At 37.7% G+C, this 19,039-nt stretch overlaps 1 protein-coding gene across 1 annotated transcript; it reads left to right on the top strand.

Moving 5' to 3' along the window:
* The first annotated feature begins 15,972 nt into the window (after window positions 1-15,972).
* LOC125236008 lies at window positions 15,973-17,675 on the top strand. Its single transcript, XM_048142690.1, has 2 exons — window positions 15,973-16,035; window positions 16,694-17,675. Exons 1-2 carry the CDS (start codon window positions 15,975-15,977, stop codon window positions 17,566-17,568), a joined length of 936 nt encoding a protein of 311 aa, XP_047998647.1. The 5' UTR covers window positions 15,973-15,974; the 3' UTR covers window positions 17,569-17,675.
* The last annotated feature ends 1,364 nt before the right edge of the window (window positions 17,676-19,039 follow it).

Raw genomic sequence — 19,039 nt, 5'->3', positions numbered from 1 at the left:
CAACATTACAGAGTATTCATTAAAGTTAAACAAATTAAATTAATAGAAATATTAACAATTAAAAATACCGGCGTCGGCACCGGAATCTGGGGCCTGGTTGCACGCCCTTCCCTCCCCGAACTTTGGCACCCTCCTCGACAATGACTCGTTGCGGGTGGCCGTTGCTCTTCGTCTCGGCTGCGATGTTTGTCAACCACATCTATGCATTTGCGGCTCGATGGTGGAGAGCAACGGGCACCATGCTTTAAGTTGTCGCAGGTGCGCTGGGAGGTTCCCACGGCATCACGCGTTGAACGACATAATTCGTAGAGCACTAGTGTCGGCCAACGTTCCGTGTATGCTGGAGCCACCTGGACTTAGCCGGTCGGACGGTAAGAGGCCGGATGGGTTGACTCTGGTGCCATGGGAGAGGGGTAAGTGCCTTGTATGGGATGCCACGTGCGTTAGTACGTTTGCCGCCTCGCACCTCGCGCGCACCGTGCAGATGGCAGGAGGAGCTGCGGAGCAGGCGGCGGATCAAAAAAGGGCCAAGTACTCTGCCTTATCAAATTATGTATTTGTTCCGGTAGCCGTGGAGACTAGTGGGTGTTGGTGTGCGGAGGCAAAAACCTTCCTCTGGGAGCTGGGGCGTCGTCTGCAGGAGAGGGGTCTCAACCCCCGCTCCGGGTCGTTCTTGGCGCAGAGGTTGTCCATCGCGGTTCAGCGTGGAAACGCGGCTAGTGTGATGGGCACTTTTGCGTCGGGAACGATGCGGGGTGGGTTATTTGACTAATTTAGGTAGTTTGTTAGGTGTGTTTTTTTTTTATGTGTTAAATAGTTAAGTTTTATGTTAAGGGCTGTGTAGATGTAAGTTTATAGTAAGTTTAAAGTATTGTATTGGTATTTCATTGTGTACAATTTAAAATATATAATATGTTATGTTAATATAAATAGTATAAATACAACCTGTCATTAAAAATATTAATCATAAACAATAAATAATAGTCGCTCCTGAGTATAAATAAAAAAAAACTAGTTTATGGGTACTAAGCACGGAAGAAGTGAAACTTCATAACATAACCTTAAAAACATTCTGTCAAATGACTGTCACGTTTTTGCGTTTGGTTACTTCCATCTTTTTACTGTTTTAAATACGAGTATTTTACATTGCTAGTTGCTCAAATTATTGAAACAATTCTGCACTCGATCTAAATATAAAACACACACATTCCACCATTCTGTCACTGACTGAGCGAGTGAGTGACTGAGTGAGTTGGCATTTAACGCAACGTAACACTGACGGAGTGTTACGCGCTGTCAGTTAGAAGTCGCATTAGAAATTTCACTTCAAAAGAGAGAGCTAGATATATACTGTTCATCGCTGGGCGACGAACTAAGCCCGCTCGCGCTATCATCGCGTCTCTTTTATTTACACGGAAGCGAATATCTTTTGTTCTTTTCTATCGCCAATAGCTCATTGATTACTAGCTTCTGGTGGGACCAGTGCCTTATTTGGTTCACACGAAAATAAGAAAGTAACTTTTCGCTTCCGAACTAATGTGTGGACGGCTAGGCACGCCCCAGTCGTAGTTATTATAAAGGATAACTTTGCCTTGGGGTAAATATGTTAGTTATAGCTCTGTGATTGAAACTTTATTATAATGGAGCTATGACTATCAAAAGGAATGACTATTCGGTTCCGGAAATTATATGATCTATATTGTATACCAATTTGGGAATACTCTTGATTTCATGTAGCCGTCATTTTTAACCCCCGACGCAAAAACGACGGGGTGTCATAAGTTTGACGTGTCTGTCTGTCTGTTTGCCTGTCCGTCTGTCTGTCTGCCTATGTGTGTGTCTGTCTGTGGCATTGTAGCTCCCGAACCGATTTAGATTTAGTTCTTTTTGTTTGAAAGCTGAATTAGTCGGGAGTGTTCTTAGCCATGTTAATAGTAATAGTATACCCCAAAACTTGATGTCTAATACTAATTCCAATGAATCACTCCCCAACTTCTCTGATCGGGAAACTACTGGGGCCGATTTTTGAGTCTCACTGCGTTCGAATTCAGAAAATTGTCACTGAAAATAATAGGCAATTCACCGTTTTCAACCGGTATTTTAGTGACAGTGGGACTCAAAAATTGGCCCCCTGTGCCGTAATTCTAGAGTCGGATTTCATTTACGAGTATGTCCGTAATTTTACGGGCGTTGTACGAAGCGTAAGACTTAAAATGAGCTGGCCACTGATCACTGCTTACTACTAGATAGAACTTTTGCCCCCAATTATTTTTATCGATGAGAACTGCTTTGATTTCACTGCCTACTTTTTCGCTTAACGCTTTTAGCTTATCTATGTGATCACATCTACAAAAAAATCCTTAGTTTTTGATTTAATTTCACAACGAGTTCAATAAAGACGTTCAGAAACTTTTGCTCTTATAATTTTAAAAGTATGCCGACAATAAATTACAAATAAAAAAGTGTACGTTCTCTCATAAGATATATTGGATGTACGTTGTGCAACTTTCTGTAAGTGTACAAAATAAATAGTGACCACAATGCGGAATTCTTAATTTGACTAGTCCAACAACTAATCAGCAGCATCATCAAATATGGAAGTGCAGAATACAATGGACTACCACCGTAACGTCAGATGGAGACCGTACAATTGTTTCATCGTCGGTAATTCGGTATAAAAAAAATTAACGTAATTTTGAAATATAAGTCAGGTATACTTAATATGGGTGATCTGTGTCGAGCACAATGCACTACTTGGCTAACAATGCCCAATGCTAGTCACGCACAGATGAGAAAGGAACTCGTTTGTGAAACTTCGACTTCGGGGTACCAAATCTGCTCTATAGAGACTTTTATGCTACTTTACTTTGTGTGCGTGTTGGAGGAGGCGACAAAAAGCTTTTGAACTTTTTCATCGGGTTCTTATAATTTTGCACAACATTTGAACTTTGGTAAGTCGGTGTCAATTTGTCCTGTAGATGCGGTAGGGTAAATAATTTACACGCAACTTGAAAGCGCTTTATTATTTACGGTTTTCACATCAATAAAATATTACAGAAGGAGAATTGAGTTTTATTTTATTTATTTTTATTTGTTTAGAACACCATACAGTCATTCATACATATGACAAGGGTGCAAATATACGCGTGCAAACTTACACTAAAAAAAAACCTGGAGGTTCATAAAATTCAGATCAGAAAAAATACATAACACAAGCAAAGGCTATGCTAAGGTACGGCTAGGGTTATACATAATACAATAAGTATTAAAATGTAAAAGTATTTATACAAAAGTGGTTGCTACAAAGATTTTTCAAGCATGTGGCAACAGGTGAATTTAGAATGAAGATGTACAAAGTGTATCTTAGTTACATAAACGATGAAGTAAGGTATAAAACATTTAACTTTTAGGAAGTAAATAAGGTTATAACATTATTTTCCTTAAAAGGTTTTAAAGTTTTATAAATATCGACAAGAAAATTAAATTCAATCTGACATGGAAAAAAGTCAACGATGGTATCCTACAAACCATAACAAACGATTGCGCCTGCAATGGCTGCAATGCAATTAGAATTCTGCAATTTATACTGAAATTTTGATACATTATTTGTTGTGTTGTGGGGGCAAAGTTGTATTTTAACGCCGAGTGTGGACTTGAAAAACGAGCAAGTGAAAGGATTCTATAGTTGAATTACGAGCGAAGCGAGTGGTTCGAGAATAGAATCCTGAACTTGCGAGTTTTTTAACACACGAGAAGTAAAATACATTTGCACCCGAGTGTAACACAAAACTTTTCCCCTCACTGTAGCGAGGAAACTATAACGCAAAAAAATGCGTTTATCACTGCTTCCAGTAGTTCCACAGGTGGTAAATCATCTTAATTACTAGATTCACCTACTTTTGTCAATTTTAAACCAGTTAATTTGACTTAATTCAAGGTCAAATTACTTTACCCACTAGTTGATAAAATGCGTTTTTACCCGCTGGTATTAAAGGACAAATCACTTGTTTCTTGTTTCCGAGCTAGTGAGGGGAAAAATATGTTTCACCACACCAACTGGTAAAGGCTCCCTTTACTATTCGAAAACAGATACCTAGCAAAATTGCATTTTGTCCACAAGAGTGCTTAGTAGTGCAAGAATAATTTCATACAAATTTTAACTTGATGCTTGATGTCTTAAGCTAATTGGTAGATTTTACCTACCTTTTATAAATGATGATTTTGAATCATAAATATTGAATAAATTGATGGATTTTATTTATTTTGACGTTTTATAGTCAGTAAGTTTGTTCGTGTTGGTGCGGTGAAAATTTTTGTGTTTCACTCCGTGGCAAAGTTTGTTTAATCTCCGTGCCTTGAAACCCTCGCAACGCTCAAGATTCCACTTTTTGAAGCACTCGCTACGCTTGCGGTTCAATATTGGAATCTTTCGCTTGCTCGGGTATCAATATTTGCACGTGCAGTTAAACAACAACTTTGCCGCTTGTAAAACAAATAACTATTGTTATGTAATGTTGACGTGTAAATGTGTCGCTGTGGCCTACTTACTGAAAAAATGTTTTGATACCGCGTTTTGAGAATTCAATAAAGTCTAAAATGTATTTAAGACTTTATTGAAAACAGCCGGCCCGGTACATCGTAACAAATCAGGAAGAAATCTTTCGCAGTCGTAATAATGTGCGGTATCGTTGTTGTAACCGCATTGGCACAAATCTCCCGATAAAACATAATTTTCTTCATCTAAAGCTATAACCCAGATTGGGAGAATATCACGAAACAGTTGGCACAGTATGAATCTAGGAAGTGGCAATTTTAAAATCGATTCCTTTATACTGTTCACCTGTAACAAATTCATAAACATGTAGCGAACATGTAGCTTACGAACTTACTTAAGATTAGCATTCTTAAAATAGAAATTCTTAAAAGTTTTCCACTGTACATACATACATACATACAATCACGCCTGTGTCCCATGAAGGGGTAGGCAGAGCACATGAAACTACTCAGGTTTCAGTGCCACTCTTGGTAAATAAGGGGTTGAAAGAAAACGAAACTGTGACATTGCAGTGACAGGTTGCCAGCCTCTCGCCTACGCCACAATTTAACCCATATCCCACAGTCGCCTTCTACGACACCCACGGGAAGAAAGGGGGTGGTGAAATTCTTAACCCGTCACCACACGGGTTTTCCACTGTTTTGCGCCATAAAGTTATCCACATTGGAAACTATAGTTCGATAGATTTTCCAATACGCGTGGTTAAACAATGTATTATCGTCAGTAGTATTCATCATGTTTCCGTAAATATCCAATTTATATTTTCTGCTTTTAAACTGAAATTAAAGCGTGACACTCTTTCACTCATAGACTAAGGTAGACCGATTCTTTTAAGCAAGATCTAACTAACTTTATGCCATCCTGTACACTCTCGTGAAGTATGCCATATACTGAAAGAGACAAACATAGCTACTCTACTCGATCTTCAATCAGTACCGTGTCGCCATTTTAGCTACGAAATTTGACGCACAGATTAGACGTAATGTCATTAGTACTAGTAGCTTGGTCAACGAACGATCCTAGATGGAATGGCCGAAAGCAGAAAGTTTCACTACGGGATGTTGTTAGGGGTAGTCAGGAGACATACATACTAAAAGTCCTCGGACTTTGGACGTGAGCTCGAAGAGCCCCGGGGATGAAAAAAGGTCCCATTTTTTGGTTTTTTGCTCATATTTCAAAAACTATGCGTCATACGAAATTTTGGTTTACTACACCTTGAAAGCTTATAAAATTCTCTATAACTTTGATCTAGAAACTTTTTTTCTATTCTCAACTATTATCTAGGTATGAGCTCCTAAAAACTGTTAATTTTTTAAAAATCGTTTTCCCCCCACTTTTTGCTTCATACATTGCTCCATATCTTGAAAAATATTTATCTTAGACAAAAGTTTTCTTGAAAAATCTTGTAGATCATTCAAATACCTTTCATAATATGTGTACATATGCTTCTGGGTCATGTACCGTTGAATAATTATACGACTTTAAAACGAAATGAAACAACAAATGTATGTGATAAACGTGTAAAATATGTATTTCATGAACATGATTGTATTACGATGCTGTATAAATGCATTCACACAACAGGTAACAATACAATTAGCTGTACATAAAGGCCTTCTCACACCCACATCTACCACTACTACAATCTGTAGTGCACCGGCAAAATATTAACTTCAGTATTTCTTCCGGAGCAGCTGGTACTTTGGTTTGCACAGGAATCAGTAAGTTGCTTTCGTTCCGTGCCATCCCCATTCATCATCCTCCTTGCGTTATCCCGGCATTTGCCACGGCTCATGGGAGCCTGGGGTTCACTTTGACAACTAATCCCATGATTTGGCGTAGGCACTAGTTTTACGAAAGCGACTGCCATCTGATTTTCTTGCAACCCGAAGGGTAACTAGGACTCATTGGAATTAGTCCGGTTTCCTCATGATGTTTTCCTTCACCGAAAAGCGACTGGCAAATATCAAATGACATTTCGAACAAAAGTTCAGAAAAAGTCATTGGTACGAGCCGGGTTCGAACCCGCAACCTCCGGATCGAAAGTCAACGACACCCCCAGGATAGAGGAAGACACTGATGATAACGGCGGGGAGGATATTGTCTAAGATACAGTTGTCACATCTGATCCAGATGACATGGAAGAAACAGTTTCAATTTGTTTGATTTATTTGGGACAACAAACACAGTAACACACAAGGTTATAATAGAGAATTGCAGTGTTGACAGTAGTAAGATGTGAGACCGACAGCATTTCAAACAAACAAAGAAGACCGATTAGTATCATCCCGCCCAAAGAGGCAGCGAGTAAATTAAAACACGTGTAAGTTACATATATCCATACCTCCTAAGGATAATGAGGCAAGTGTAAACTCATGATTTTACAGAGGAGAGCCGTTCAAAGGTACAAAGTAACATAACTTAAATTTGTTCACGTAATAACATAAAAATTCGGATTTGTTTTTGTTATTGTGAAGGTTGAATATGCAATCGACTCATGCTTGACCAACTTTAAGTTTGGAATCTCAGTTGTCTATGTGCAGACTTTTGAGTTTTCAAACGACACTCTTTTGACAGGACTGATGATGTAAACATGTTTGTGTAAATATATATTAATAAATTATAAATAAATAACGTTCGGATAATCCAAAGTGCCTTCCTATTGTTCCAAGGACCTCCTGTGGGAATTTCCACAGGTTATGGCCCATACGCAACATTAAGGAACATTGTGTTTAAAGCTAGGAAGTGTTTGTATTTTTTCAGCATTATTTAGTCAGCTTTCGTACGGCGAGAATAACGTTAGCAACCACAGTTGTTGACAACATAACCTTAGCAACGAGAGTAACATCATAGTTAAAGAAAAACCGTAAGTAAACTACATCATGGACAGCAAGGACAACATAAAGACTTTGAAATTAAATACGAATTATTCTAATTGGAGAAAACTAGCTAAATTATTTCTGGATGCAAAAGGAATTGGAGCCGATGATAAAGGTAAAAACGCAAAAGCTAAATACTATATTTTAAATTCAATAGATGAAAATATTTTACATTATGTGATTAATTGCTCAACCACAAAGGATATTTTTGAAAAATTAGATATTGTCTTCAATTACAAAGTGGAAAAAGACAGTCACCTCAGAGTTATAGAATTTTATAACTACAAATTTACTGGAGATATACTTCAAGATTGCAAAATATGTGTTTTGAACTAGAATCTACCGCAAATAAAATAAATGATGACATGCTTATACAAAAGATTTTGACCATTTTACCTTCAACATTAAATTACTTCAGGACTGTATGGGAGGTAACTCCGAAGTCTGACCAAACCATACATACTTTGATCGAACGAATTCAAAAAGAACTTAAGCTTGTTGAAAATAATTATTCAATAGTAGTCAATTCAGATATAAATCACCAAACAGAGGAAGCAATGAAAAGCAATGAAAGAATTTGTTTTAATTGTAACCAACGAGGGCATATTGCGAGATTCTGTAATAATAAAAAATGCACTATATGCAATAAAAGTGGCCACACTTCCAGTGAATGTTTTTTCTACAAAGGTATGTAGGAAATGTAACAGGAAGGGACACATTGAAAAATTTTGTCGCACTTTTAGTCTGGTGAGTGAACAACTGAAGCATACAACTAGTATTAGAGCCATTATTGATTCGGGTGCATCCTCTCACATGTTCTATAATAATGATGTCATTAACTCCACAGAAAATGTAAATGTAGAAATAAGATGTGCTAATGCAGAGAACCTCGTCGCACAAGCCATAGGTACAGTAAAAACAAATGTTTTTGAACTGGAAGATGTACTACATGTTCCTGCAATTTCTAGAAACCTGATATCTGTAAGTTCAATCACTGATCATGCAGCTTCTGTACTCTTCGTTGGAAACAAGGTAACTGTAAAGAAATATAATCGCATTATTCTTACGGGATATAAAACTAGAAACGGTCTTTATGAAACAGAATTTTCTGCTAACACTGTTCGCGAGGTTTTGCTTTCTGAGAACGCCGATATTTGGCATCGTCGGCTAGGTCACGTATCGGATGTGCCGCGTCTAGCTAAACTGGTGAACGGTATCAAAATTGGGGGGAACATAAAGAAAACTTTTGTGAAATATGCATTAAAGCAAAAATGACTAGAAAACCTTTCAAAAATAATAGAATTAAAGCAAAATTTCCTTTAGAAATTATCCATACGGACATTTGCGGTCCGATAGAAATTCCCACTTGGGATAATAAAAAATATTTTATTACTTTTTTGGATGACTTTACACATTTTTGTGTTGTCTACTTAATTACTTTTAAAAGTGAAGCCTTTGATAAAATAAAACAGTTTGTGACTTTAGCGGAGAACCATTTCAATACAAAAGTTAGGAAAATCAGATGCGACAACGGAAAAGAATACTCGAACAATAACCTAATGTCTTGGTGCAGCTCTAAGGGCATAATTATGGATCTAACAATACCCTACACTCCTCAATTAAATGGAAAAGCAGAGCGATTGAATAGAACCTTGTTAGAACGAACGAGAGCATTAATATTCGATGGTCGAGTCCCAAATTATCTTTGGGGTGAAGCTCTTATAACTGCAAGTTTCTTAATCAATAGAAGTCCTACCGAAGGCAAAGACAAAACTCCAGCAGAGATGTGGTTTGGCATCAAACCTGATGTATCACATGTAAGACGTTTTGGTTCAACAACTTTTTATAAAATAAACTCTGGTGTACGAAAGCTAGATGTCAGATGCAAAAAGGGAATCCTGATTGGCTATATCAGGAATGGTTACAAAATATGGGTGGATGAAACAAAAACAATTGTAAGAGCGAGGGATGTAAGAATAAATGAAGATGAGCAAGGTATATATACAAATGAAGAAAATGATGAAACTATTAGAGGTCTTTGGACAATCAACGAAGAAACTGAAGAGACAGTTAGGGAAGGCACAACACAAAATGAAGATCAAATAAACAGGCAGGAAGAAAATCAGGTCAGAAGAGTCAACAGTAATGAAGGTCGAGAAGGAGATACATTAAGAAGAATTGAAACAAGTAGCAATGGAGAGGAGGGTCGAGAAGGAGGTACATCAAGAAGAGTTGGAGGAAGTAGTAATATAGAGAAGAGTCGAGAGGTGATATGTTAAAAAGAAAAGTAAGAAGTAGAAATGCAGAGAATGTTCGAGAAGGTGTTATTCATTTAAGAAGATTAGGAAGCGAAACAAGTGAAGATGAAACAAAAGATGAAACAAAAGAAGATGAAACAAAAGAAGATGAAACAAATGAAAGCGAAACAAATGAAGGCGAAATAAATGATGGCGAAATAAATGATGGCGAAACAAATGAAGGTGAAATAAATGAAGGCGAAACAAATGAAGATAAAACAAAAGACAATGAAACAAATGAAATAGAAACAATTGAAGAAGAAGAAGAAAATAATGAAGTATTTTATGATGGGAACGAAGAATTTTTTGATAATGAAGAAGTTGAAAATCGAGTTGGAAGTATTGAAAATCAAAATATTGATAGTGATGTTAATCAAAATAGAAGAGTTCAACCTGCTAGAGACCGCAGATTACCTGATAGATATAAAGATTATTTAATGAATTATGATACTGAAGCTTCAATGTTAACTTACGAGGAGGCAATAGAATCAAAAGAAAAGGATAAATGGAAAAAGGCAATAAAAGAAGAAATAAAATCACTTGAAGAAAATAAGACGTGGTCATTTGTGGATGAACAGGAAGCAAAAGGAAGAAAATTAGTTACTAGCAAGTGGATTTTTACAGTAAAGTCTGATGGCAGATATAAAGCCAGACTAGTTGCAAGAGGCTTTCAACAAAAGTACAAAATAGATTATGACGAGACGTACAGTCCGGTAGTTAATAGTACGTCTTTAAGAATCTTACTGTCTATTGCAGCGGCAAAAGGGTTAAAAATGAAACAGTTTGATGTGAAGACAGCCTTTTTACATGGAGACTTGAAAGAATGTATATACATGAAGGTACCCAAAGGCTATAGCAACAAAGAAGGCAAAGTATGCAAACTAAACAAGAGCTTATACGGTCTGAAACAAGCTCCACTAATGTGGAATATTAAGTTTACAGAGTTCTTAATAAAGATGGGGTTCAAGCAGATGAAACTTGATCAATGCATTTTTGTTATGGAAGGTGAAAGAAAGATTATTCTTGCGGTATATGTCGATGATGGATTAGTTCTTGGAGAGAAAGAAGAAGATCTAGTGTACATAATAGAAAGAATTAGAAAGGCTTTTGAACTAAGAGTCTTAGATGAAGTAACCAATTACATTGGTTTGGACATTAAGCAAGATGAAAATGGCATTAAAATTTTTCAGAAAACATACAGTGAGAAAATCATTAAGAAATTTAACCTAAACAATGCCAAAGAATGTAAATGTCCAACAATTCTGATAGAACAGCATCCGTCAGTAAAGGTTGATACTAAGTCTCATGAGCTTTACCGAGAGATGATAGGGTCATTGTTATATCTTTCGAATAAAACGCGACCAGACATTAGTTTTCAAGTGGGTTATTGTTCGAGGCATCAAAATTCTCCAAATTTAAATGATTTGAATAATGCTAAGACAATTTTGCGATTCCTGAAAGGCTCAACAGAAAAAGGGATTCACTTTAATAAAGATGATAAAGTACTTAGGGGTTATTGTGATTCGGATTTCGCGGGAGATCCAGACACTAGGCGCAGCACTTCTGGTTTTGTGATTTGGCTGAATGGTGGACCAGTGGCATGGAGCTCAAGAAAACAATCAGTAGTCGCACTGAGCAGCACAGAAGCAGAATTCATAGCAGCAGCAGAATGTTGTAAAGAACTACTATTGATAAGGGATCTGATTTTTGAGATAACCAAGGAAAAACTAGAAGTTGAGATGAGAGTAGATAATCAATCCGCAATTTGGCTTATGAAAAAAAGGAATCATGGGGAGAAGAAGCAAACACATAGACGTAAAATACTATTACCTAAAAGAGAAAATTGACGAAAATCAGATTACAGTTAAATACTGTCCGACGGGATCACAGCTGGCTGATATACTAACTAAAAGTTTACCGGCTGTAAAGTTTGAAAAATGTCAACGAAGATTAGTGTTTTAGTGATATTGTGGCTAAAATGAGTCATTGAGTGTAGTATAAGTGCGGGCTAAAGTGAACGTTAATTATTTTTTCGGCTCATGTCGGGGTTTGTTTATAATTATCGTAGTATGTAAGTTTTTTATAGGGTGTGTAAAAATAATACAGGAATGTGTATTGAAAGAAAACTTAAGGGTGTGTTATTGTGAAGGTTGAATATGCAATCGACTCATGCTTGACCAACTTTAAGTTTGGAATCTCAGTTGTCTATGTGCAGACTTTTGAGTTTTCAAACGACACTCTTTTGACAGGACTGATGATGTAAACATGTTTGTGTAAATATATATTAATAAATTATAAATAAATAACGTTCGGATAATCCAAAGTGCCTTCCTATTGTTCCAAGGACCTCCTGTGGGAATTTCCACAGTTTTAACGAAATCAATGAGGTTATTTCTGCATTCATGAGAATTTAAAATTTATAACAGTTTATGATCTAAGAGTACTTGATTTCTAGATCTAAGAGTATGAGTATTTTAGCGCACTTGGTCCAGTATTCGTCAAGTAAAAACCTTTTTTTTTGTTAAAATTTGATTTAAAGTAGAATAGTTGTAGAAAACTTTTAAGAGTTAGGACATAATTGTAATTTTTACTTAAGAGTTAGGACATAATTGTTATTTGTAGTTTTTACCTCCGAAACTAAGTTAGTTAGTTGTATTAGTATTCCACACTTTTTTTACCTCCCTCGCTAATATACCAATGACTTTTTTCTGAACTTATGTGCGGAATGTCATTTGATATTTGCCAGTCGCTTTTCGGTGAAGGAAAACATCGTGAAGAAACCGGACTAATTCCAATAAGTCCTAGTTACCCTTCGGGTTGGAAAGTAAGAAGGCAGTCGCTTTCATAAAACTAGTGCCTACGCCAAATCTTGGGATTAGTTATCAAAGTGGACCCCAGGCTCCCATGAGCCGTGGCAAATGCCGGGATAACGTAAGGAGGATGATAAATGGGGATGGCACGGAACGAAAGCAACTTACTGATTCCTGTGCAAACCAAAGTACCAACTGCTCCGGAAGAAATACTGAAGTCAATATTTTACCGGTGCACCACAGATTGTAGTAGTGGTAGATGTGGGTGTGAGAAGGCCTTTATATACAGCTATGTGTATTGTTACCTGTTGTGTGAATGCATTTATACAGCGTCGTAATACATGTTCTTGAAAAACATATTCTACACGTTTATCACATACATTTGTTGTTTCATTTCGTTTTAAAGTCGTATAATTATTCAACGGTACATGACCCAGAAGCATATGTACACATATTATGAAAGGTATTTGAATGATCTACAAGATTTTTTAAGAAAACTTTAGTCTAAGATAAATATTTTGCAAGATATGGAGCAATGTATGAAGCAAAAAGTGGGGGGGAAACGATTTTTAAAAAATTAACAGTTTTTAGGAGCTCATACCTAGATAATAGTTGAGAATAGAAAAAAAGTTTCTAGATCAAAGTTATAGAGAATTTTATAAGCTTTCAAGGTGTAGTAAACCAAAATTTCGTATGACGCATAGTTTTTGAAATATGAGCAAAAAACCAAAAAATGGGACCTTTTTTCATCCCCCCCTCTTCGAGCTCACGTCCAAAGTCCGAGGACTTTTAGTATGTATGTCTCCTGACTACCCCTAACAACATCCCGTAGTGAAACTTTCTGCTTTCGGCCATTCCACCTAGACCCCCCTTTTGAGCATTCATTGACTGATCTATAGTGACAACTAGTGTTGCGCAGTCTTCATCGTGAATAAAAGTTGACACCCATTATAGGCTACTAGACTCGTATCGAATTTAGCACATCAAGTTATTGTTTTCTGTAGTATTTGACTTAAGAAATCAATATTTATAGCTTGCGGGCATTAAAAGTGCGTGATGACTGCGTATTTTTAATTGAAGATGTGTGTATGGTTTTTTTTTAATTATGAATTCCGAAAACGGTGTTGGCCAATGGAGTGACGTCACATAATTCAGATCAACTATGGAAATTAGAGGTAGTAATCTGATCTCCATAGAAGCAACCTCTATTGTATTAAAATTCATAGTCGTTGACGGGTGTGACAATGTGAAATATTTTTTCTAAATATACTGACGTCATGTCATAGATATTCTATAGATTAATATGGCTGCTGTTGTTTTTGCCTGATCACATAAATGTAAACTTTAAATAATTTTTTTGCGGGTTTTTAAGTCGTAATAAAATATGGTACTATTTTTTTTTCGTTTAATTAGACAGTAATTAATAATAAAAGACATACTTTGAAAAAGGGTCAAGTAGCCTATTGATATTTTAATGAATAAGAGTAGGTAGATCTATAATTTATTCTTTAATACATCAAGTACATCAAATGTTTGATTCAAAGTGTTCTGTTCTTTTTGAAAGTGTTCTGTTCTTCTGAGAGCTGTAGGAATGAATAAAGTGTGCAGTGTGTCAGTAGTCGGCAGTGTCTGTGGCGAATGTGTCTTGTCTCGTCTTGTGCTTCCACTAGTTCGTCAAGCAAAGGGAAACTGCACGGTGCCAATGTTGTTTGTTTGACGTTGCTCACGGCCGCAGCAATGAGCTTTGTTTGAGTGTAGAAATAAATGATAAATAAAACGGAATACTCTCCCCGTTTCAAACGCAGATTCCAACGGCTGCGATCACTCGTTGAAGCCTCCGCCACACGGGCGCGTTTCGAGAGCGTTGCGTCAGCTTAGCGGCACGCGAGCTGAACGCGCGCTGTTTCTGCGCGTTGGCAGAGCGCTCCGCCGGCGTCGCGCCGGCGCATCGCGAGCGGTCCGCCCTCGGAACGCTTGTGCAGTCACACAGGTACGCTTACAATAAGAACTTTTAAACATAAATAAGACATGACAATAATTTACTTCATTTCTTTCATTCAAATAAAGGCGCAAGTAAAACCAGTAGTTCATAATATTCATAAAATATTACACGAATAAAACCTTTGTAGTTTCTTATTAGGTATCTCATCTAGCGGAGCTGTAGTCATTAATCTCAAGTCTAGACTCCTGATGGCGGGAATCTGTCAAACGAAGGCTATTGTTATTATATGAAGCCATTTCTCTCTGCTACGCTTTATTGTAGTAACTTGTATAGATAATGAGATAGTAAGGACGAAACTTATCAAATAAGGTGTACCTGTGGATGGAGGGTAAGGGTTGCCCCAACAACGCGGAATCGGCTGTAGCTGAACAAAAGTCGTTCGTTAGTATCAAGACGCTTACGCGTCGTCGTCACTGAATGCCGAACGGCGAAAGCCGATTCTTCGTCGATAGGTTTGGGGAGACCCTTAGATAGTATTCTCTGTCGTGTTAGTCATGCGAGAAATCATTTAAGTCGGGAAAAAGTGGGTTTGCCGAGAAAGAGGCCAGTTTTCACTATGCACCTAAAGGCCCACTTGCACCAACCACTTAACTCAGGGTTAGTGGCAGTCATCTGTCAAATTACATATAAATGGTGGGTTAACCCTCCATTTTCGTTGGTCCAAGTGACCCTTAAATATGTAATATTTCTTTCCATGAAGGTTTTTCAATGTAGTGTCTAAAAAATCGGTCCACGATTCTCGGAGATATCGAGTAACATACATAGAAAAAAAAAACATTCAGTCGAATTGAGAACCTCCTCCTTTTTTTGAAGTCGGTTAAAAATAGAGGCATTAAGTGAATAATTATGGAAGTTTGTTTTTCTAACCAAGAAATTAACCACTAGGGAACAAATCAAATTATTTTATTGAATATTTTTGATTTGTTCTTTTTTGCAAGTAGTCACACTAAGTATAAATTATAAATTGAAATAGATATCATACACGAAAGAAAAAACGGCTGGGTCCACTGGTGGCCGAGCCGAGAATCGAACCCGGCGGGCGTGTGGTCTAGTGGTAAAAACGTTAGCCGCGTAAGCTGAAGACCCGGGTTCGATTCCCGGCTCGGCCACCAGTGGGCCCTGCCGTTTTTTCTTTCGTGTATGATATCTATTTCAATTTACAAGAAATTAACTTTCATTATTTATTCACTAGTGCGGAAACGTAGGATCATATTTAAATACCTACTACTTATATACATTATTGATAGGTGGATATGAAGTAGGTAGGTAAGTACTTTTCAACAGTCCGTCAATGCCAAATACATTAATTTTAATTAATATATTAATGCTGATTAAAATAATTTATAAAATGCGATTGTTAATTAAGATAATTAAAGTATAAAGGATATTTTGCCGAAATCATTGAAATAGTGCATTATAAAGTGTGTCACCATGTGTAGTACACTGAACGTAGTTTTTAACGGTCTTATACTTCAAGCCATATGGGGATCTGGTGAGCAATATCATCATCATAAGAGCCTGGCTCTTGTCGGTAGAATAAGTCCGAACACCGAACCGTTCTTCTTTGCCACTGTTTTGAGTTCCTACTTACTAACGTCATGCACAAACCCTTTAGGCTCTGTAAGCGTTTCCAGTTAGTTTTCCCTATCGCTCTTCTGTAGGGGCGCGACAGAGCCGGCCTACGTTTCGCCACGTAGCGGCAACGATTGTCACTTCGGCAAGGTCGGCTGATACGTCACTGTCTGAAAGGAGGTGGTAGTTCGTTCAAGCTTAACAGAACATACGGTATAGCCTGACCAGAAATATATGACTGCACTGCCACACATCAGAATAACAGCGCCACCCTGACAATCCATAGGTCCTAATATTATAAATGGGAAAGTGTGTGTGTCTGTTTGGTTATCCGTCTTTCACGGCAAAACGGAGCCAGGAATCGACGTGATTTTTTAAGTGGAGATAGTTGAAGGGATAGACAGTGACATAGGCTACTTTTTTATCTTTCTAACGCGAGTGAGTGTTTGTGAGACGGGATAGCGAAGGAAAGATTTGAGCTAAGGCCTCTCACTCTTTCAATACGGTCAACTAATAGTTACCTATTACTATTGTTTACTAAAGTTCACTAAAATTAACATGTTGCTTTCACATTTCAGTCTTTTCCTCCCTACTGGACCCACGCACAGCGTCCGCCAGGACCGCCAAGGTGAATGAGAATAAATATTGCTACTCCTGCGTTAAAATCGACAACATCTGCTACAACCACTCGTACCTATTCGAGCTCCCCGCCCACTTCGGTGACCACCCCGTCGTCGAAAGACTGGGCATCATGAAATCTACCAACGTTCTTTACTACACATTCGAACCAAAGTTCAGCAATGTAGAATACTCCAAAGTTGGCTTCGTATCTTTAAATTATACTTTCCATGGTGTCATCTCTGGCTGGCAACCTTTCAACTTTGGACCCTTTGACATTAATCAGGAAGAAAGAAAAGTATATTTAGGAGGTACCGACGGTATATGGTTTGTTGAAGATATGAACTACTTTCCTACATATTTTAGCGTGAAATCAAATCTTATTACAAACGTCGTTGTAAAGGATCATGTGTATTTTACTACATTATTTCGTAAAGGAATATTTAAATACGTAAACGGGAATTTACACATCCATTTAGGAGATAAATGGGTACATAACTTTGTTCTGGATGCCGTGGATAATATTGTGTATTTAAATGATTCTGGATTATATATTTCACTTTACAGTAGTAACCAGGAGGATGTAAAATTATCAAATAAAGATTGGATTACAGGTTTGACTGCTGATGGGAAAGGAACAGTGTATGCCTGGCATGTAGATGGGATATATAAAGTGACTGTAGGCAATTCTCCTTCCGAGTATACATTGAAACGTGTAACAGGTATAGCGCCCGATGCGATGACATTTGATGAGTCAAACAACATCATATACTCGATAAGAAAAAATCTCTACAAGCTAACTAAAGTTGCCACCAACAAGTGCTTCGGTAGGTAATTGTTTAAATTTCTTGTACTAGTAGGCATATTATAACAACGTAGTCTGCATTTGATTTGTGATTTACTAAAGGCATATCAGAATTGTTTACGTGCTGAAACTCGAAACTAAAAAAACCGGCCAAGAGCGTGTCGGGCCACGCTCAGTGTAGGGTTCCGTAGTTTTCCGTATTTTTCTCAAAAACTACTGAACTTATCAAGTTCAAAACAATTTTCCTAGAAAGTCTTTATAAAGTTCTACTTTTGTGATTTTTTTCATATTTTTTAAACATACGGTTCAAAAGTTAGAGGGGGGGGGACGCACTTTTTTTTCCTTTGGGAGCGATTATTTCCGAAAATACTAATATTATCAAAAAACCATCTTAGTAAACCCTTATTCATTTTTAAATACCTATCCAACAATATCACACGTTGGGGTTGGAATGAAAAAAAATATCAGCCCCCACTTTACATGTAGGGGGGGTACCCTAATAAAACATTTTTTTCCAGTTTTTATTTTTGCACTTTGTTGGCGTGATTGAAATACATATTAGTACCAAATTTCAGCTTTCTAGTGCTAACGGTTACTGAGATTATCCGCGGACGGACGGACGGACGGACGGACGGACGGACGGACGGACGGACGGACGGACGGACGGACGGACGGACAGACAGACATGGCGAAACTATAAGGGTTCCTAGTTGACTACGGAACCCTAAAAAGACTAATTTTTCCTATATTATTCTACCAGCTTCACATGTACTTACCTATTTGATTTTAATTACCTATTTTGTTTTGAAAAATAAATGAGCCTTGCTTGGTTACTTGTAATTGGTGTATGTATAATCAATTATTCTTACATAACTTCCTCTTTTCCGTTAGCTACTAACTGTAATCACCAGGGCCCGTAGATAATTGGTCAATATCCCGCTCCGTAGTAGATATCTTATTTATCACTACATTCACTACTTAGAGGTACATAAATAGCTTCTCCGGAGCATTAGTACCTGTCTAAGGGCGCTGGGTACAAATAATAATAATAATGGGTAATGGCACAAACGCTCACGAAACGCTCACGAAACGATACGCTCGTAGATATCTATCTCTATCGCTCTTGCGTATTGGCGCGACAGAGCCAGACTACCTTTCGCGGTGTTACGTATTCGTTTCGCGTCGCAGAAATGCCATTCGGCTACGGCACCTGGTCTAGCCAAGCGTGCAGTCGTTGACGCTTCGTATCGTTACGTCTCGTAGTTTCCTCTCTCTATCGCTTATCTGCATTGGCGAGGCAGAGCCAATTGCATATCGTTTGCCTCTGAGCGTCAACAATTGTACATTTGGCTAGAAACCCTAGCTGGAACGACTAAGGCACTGAGTACGTAGCCAAATGGCACAAACGCTACCAAACGCTCACGAAACGAAACTCTCGTAGATATCTATCTCTATCGCTCGTGCGTATTGGCGATACCCTTGTGTAGTACATGTACTAATA

Source organism: Leguminivora glycinivorella, chromosome 18 (genome assembly GCF_023078275.1).
Source record: "Leguminivora glycinivorella isolate SPB_JAAS2020 chromosome 18, LegGlyc_1.1, whole genome shotgun sequence".
Taxonomy (NCBI): domain Eukaryota; kingdom Metazoa; phylum Arthropoda; class Insecta; order Lepidoptera; family Tortricidae; genus Leguminivora; species Leguminivora glycinivorella.
This window is presented reverse-complemented; position numbering and strand designations above follow the sequence as displayed.

Excerpts from the sequence above, each read along its gene's own strand:
- LOC125236008 (XM_048142690.1), top strand. The coding sequence starts at position 15,975 with ATGTGTAGTACACTGAACGTAGTTTTTAACGGTCTTATACTTCAAGCC. Across the intron at positions 16,036-16,693 it reads TCAAGCCATATGGGGATCTG|TCTTTTCCTCCCTACTGGAC; the intron begins GTGAGCAATATC and ends TTCACATTTCAG.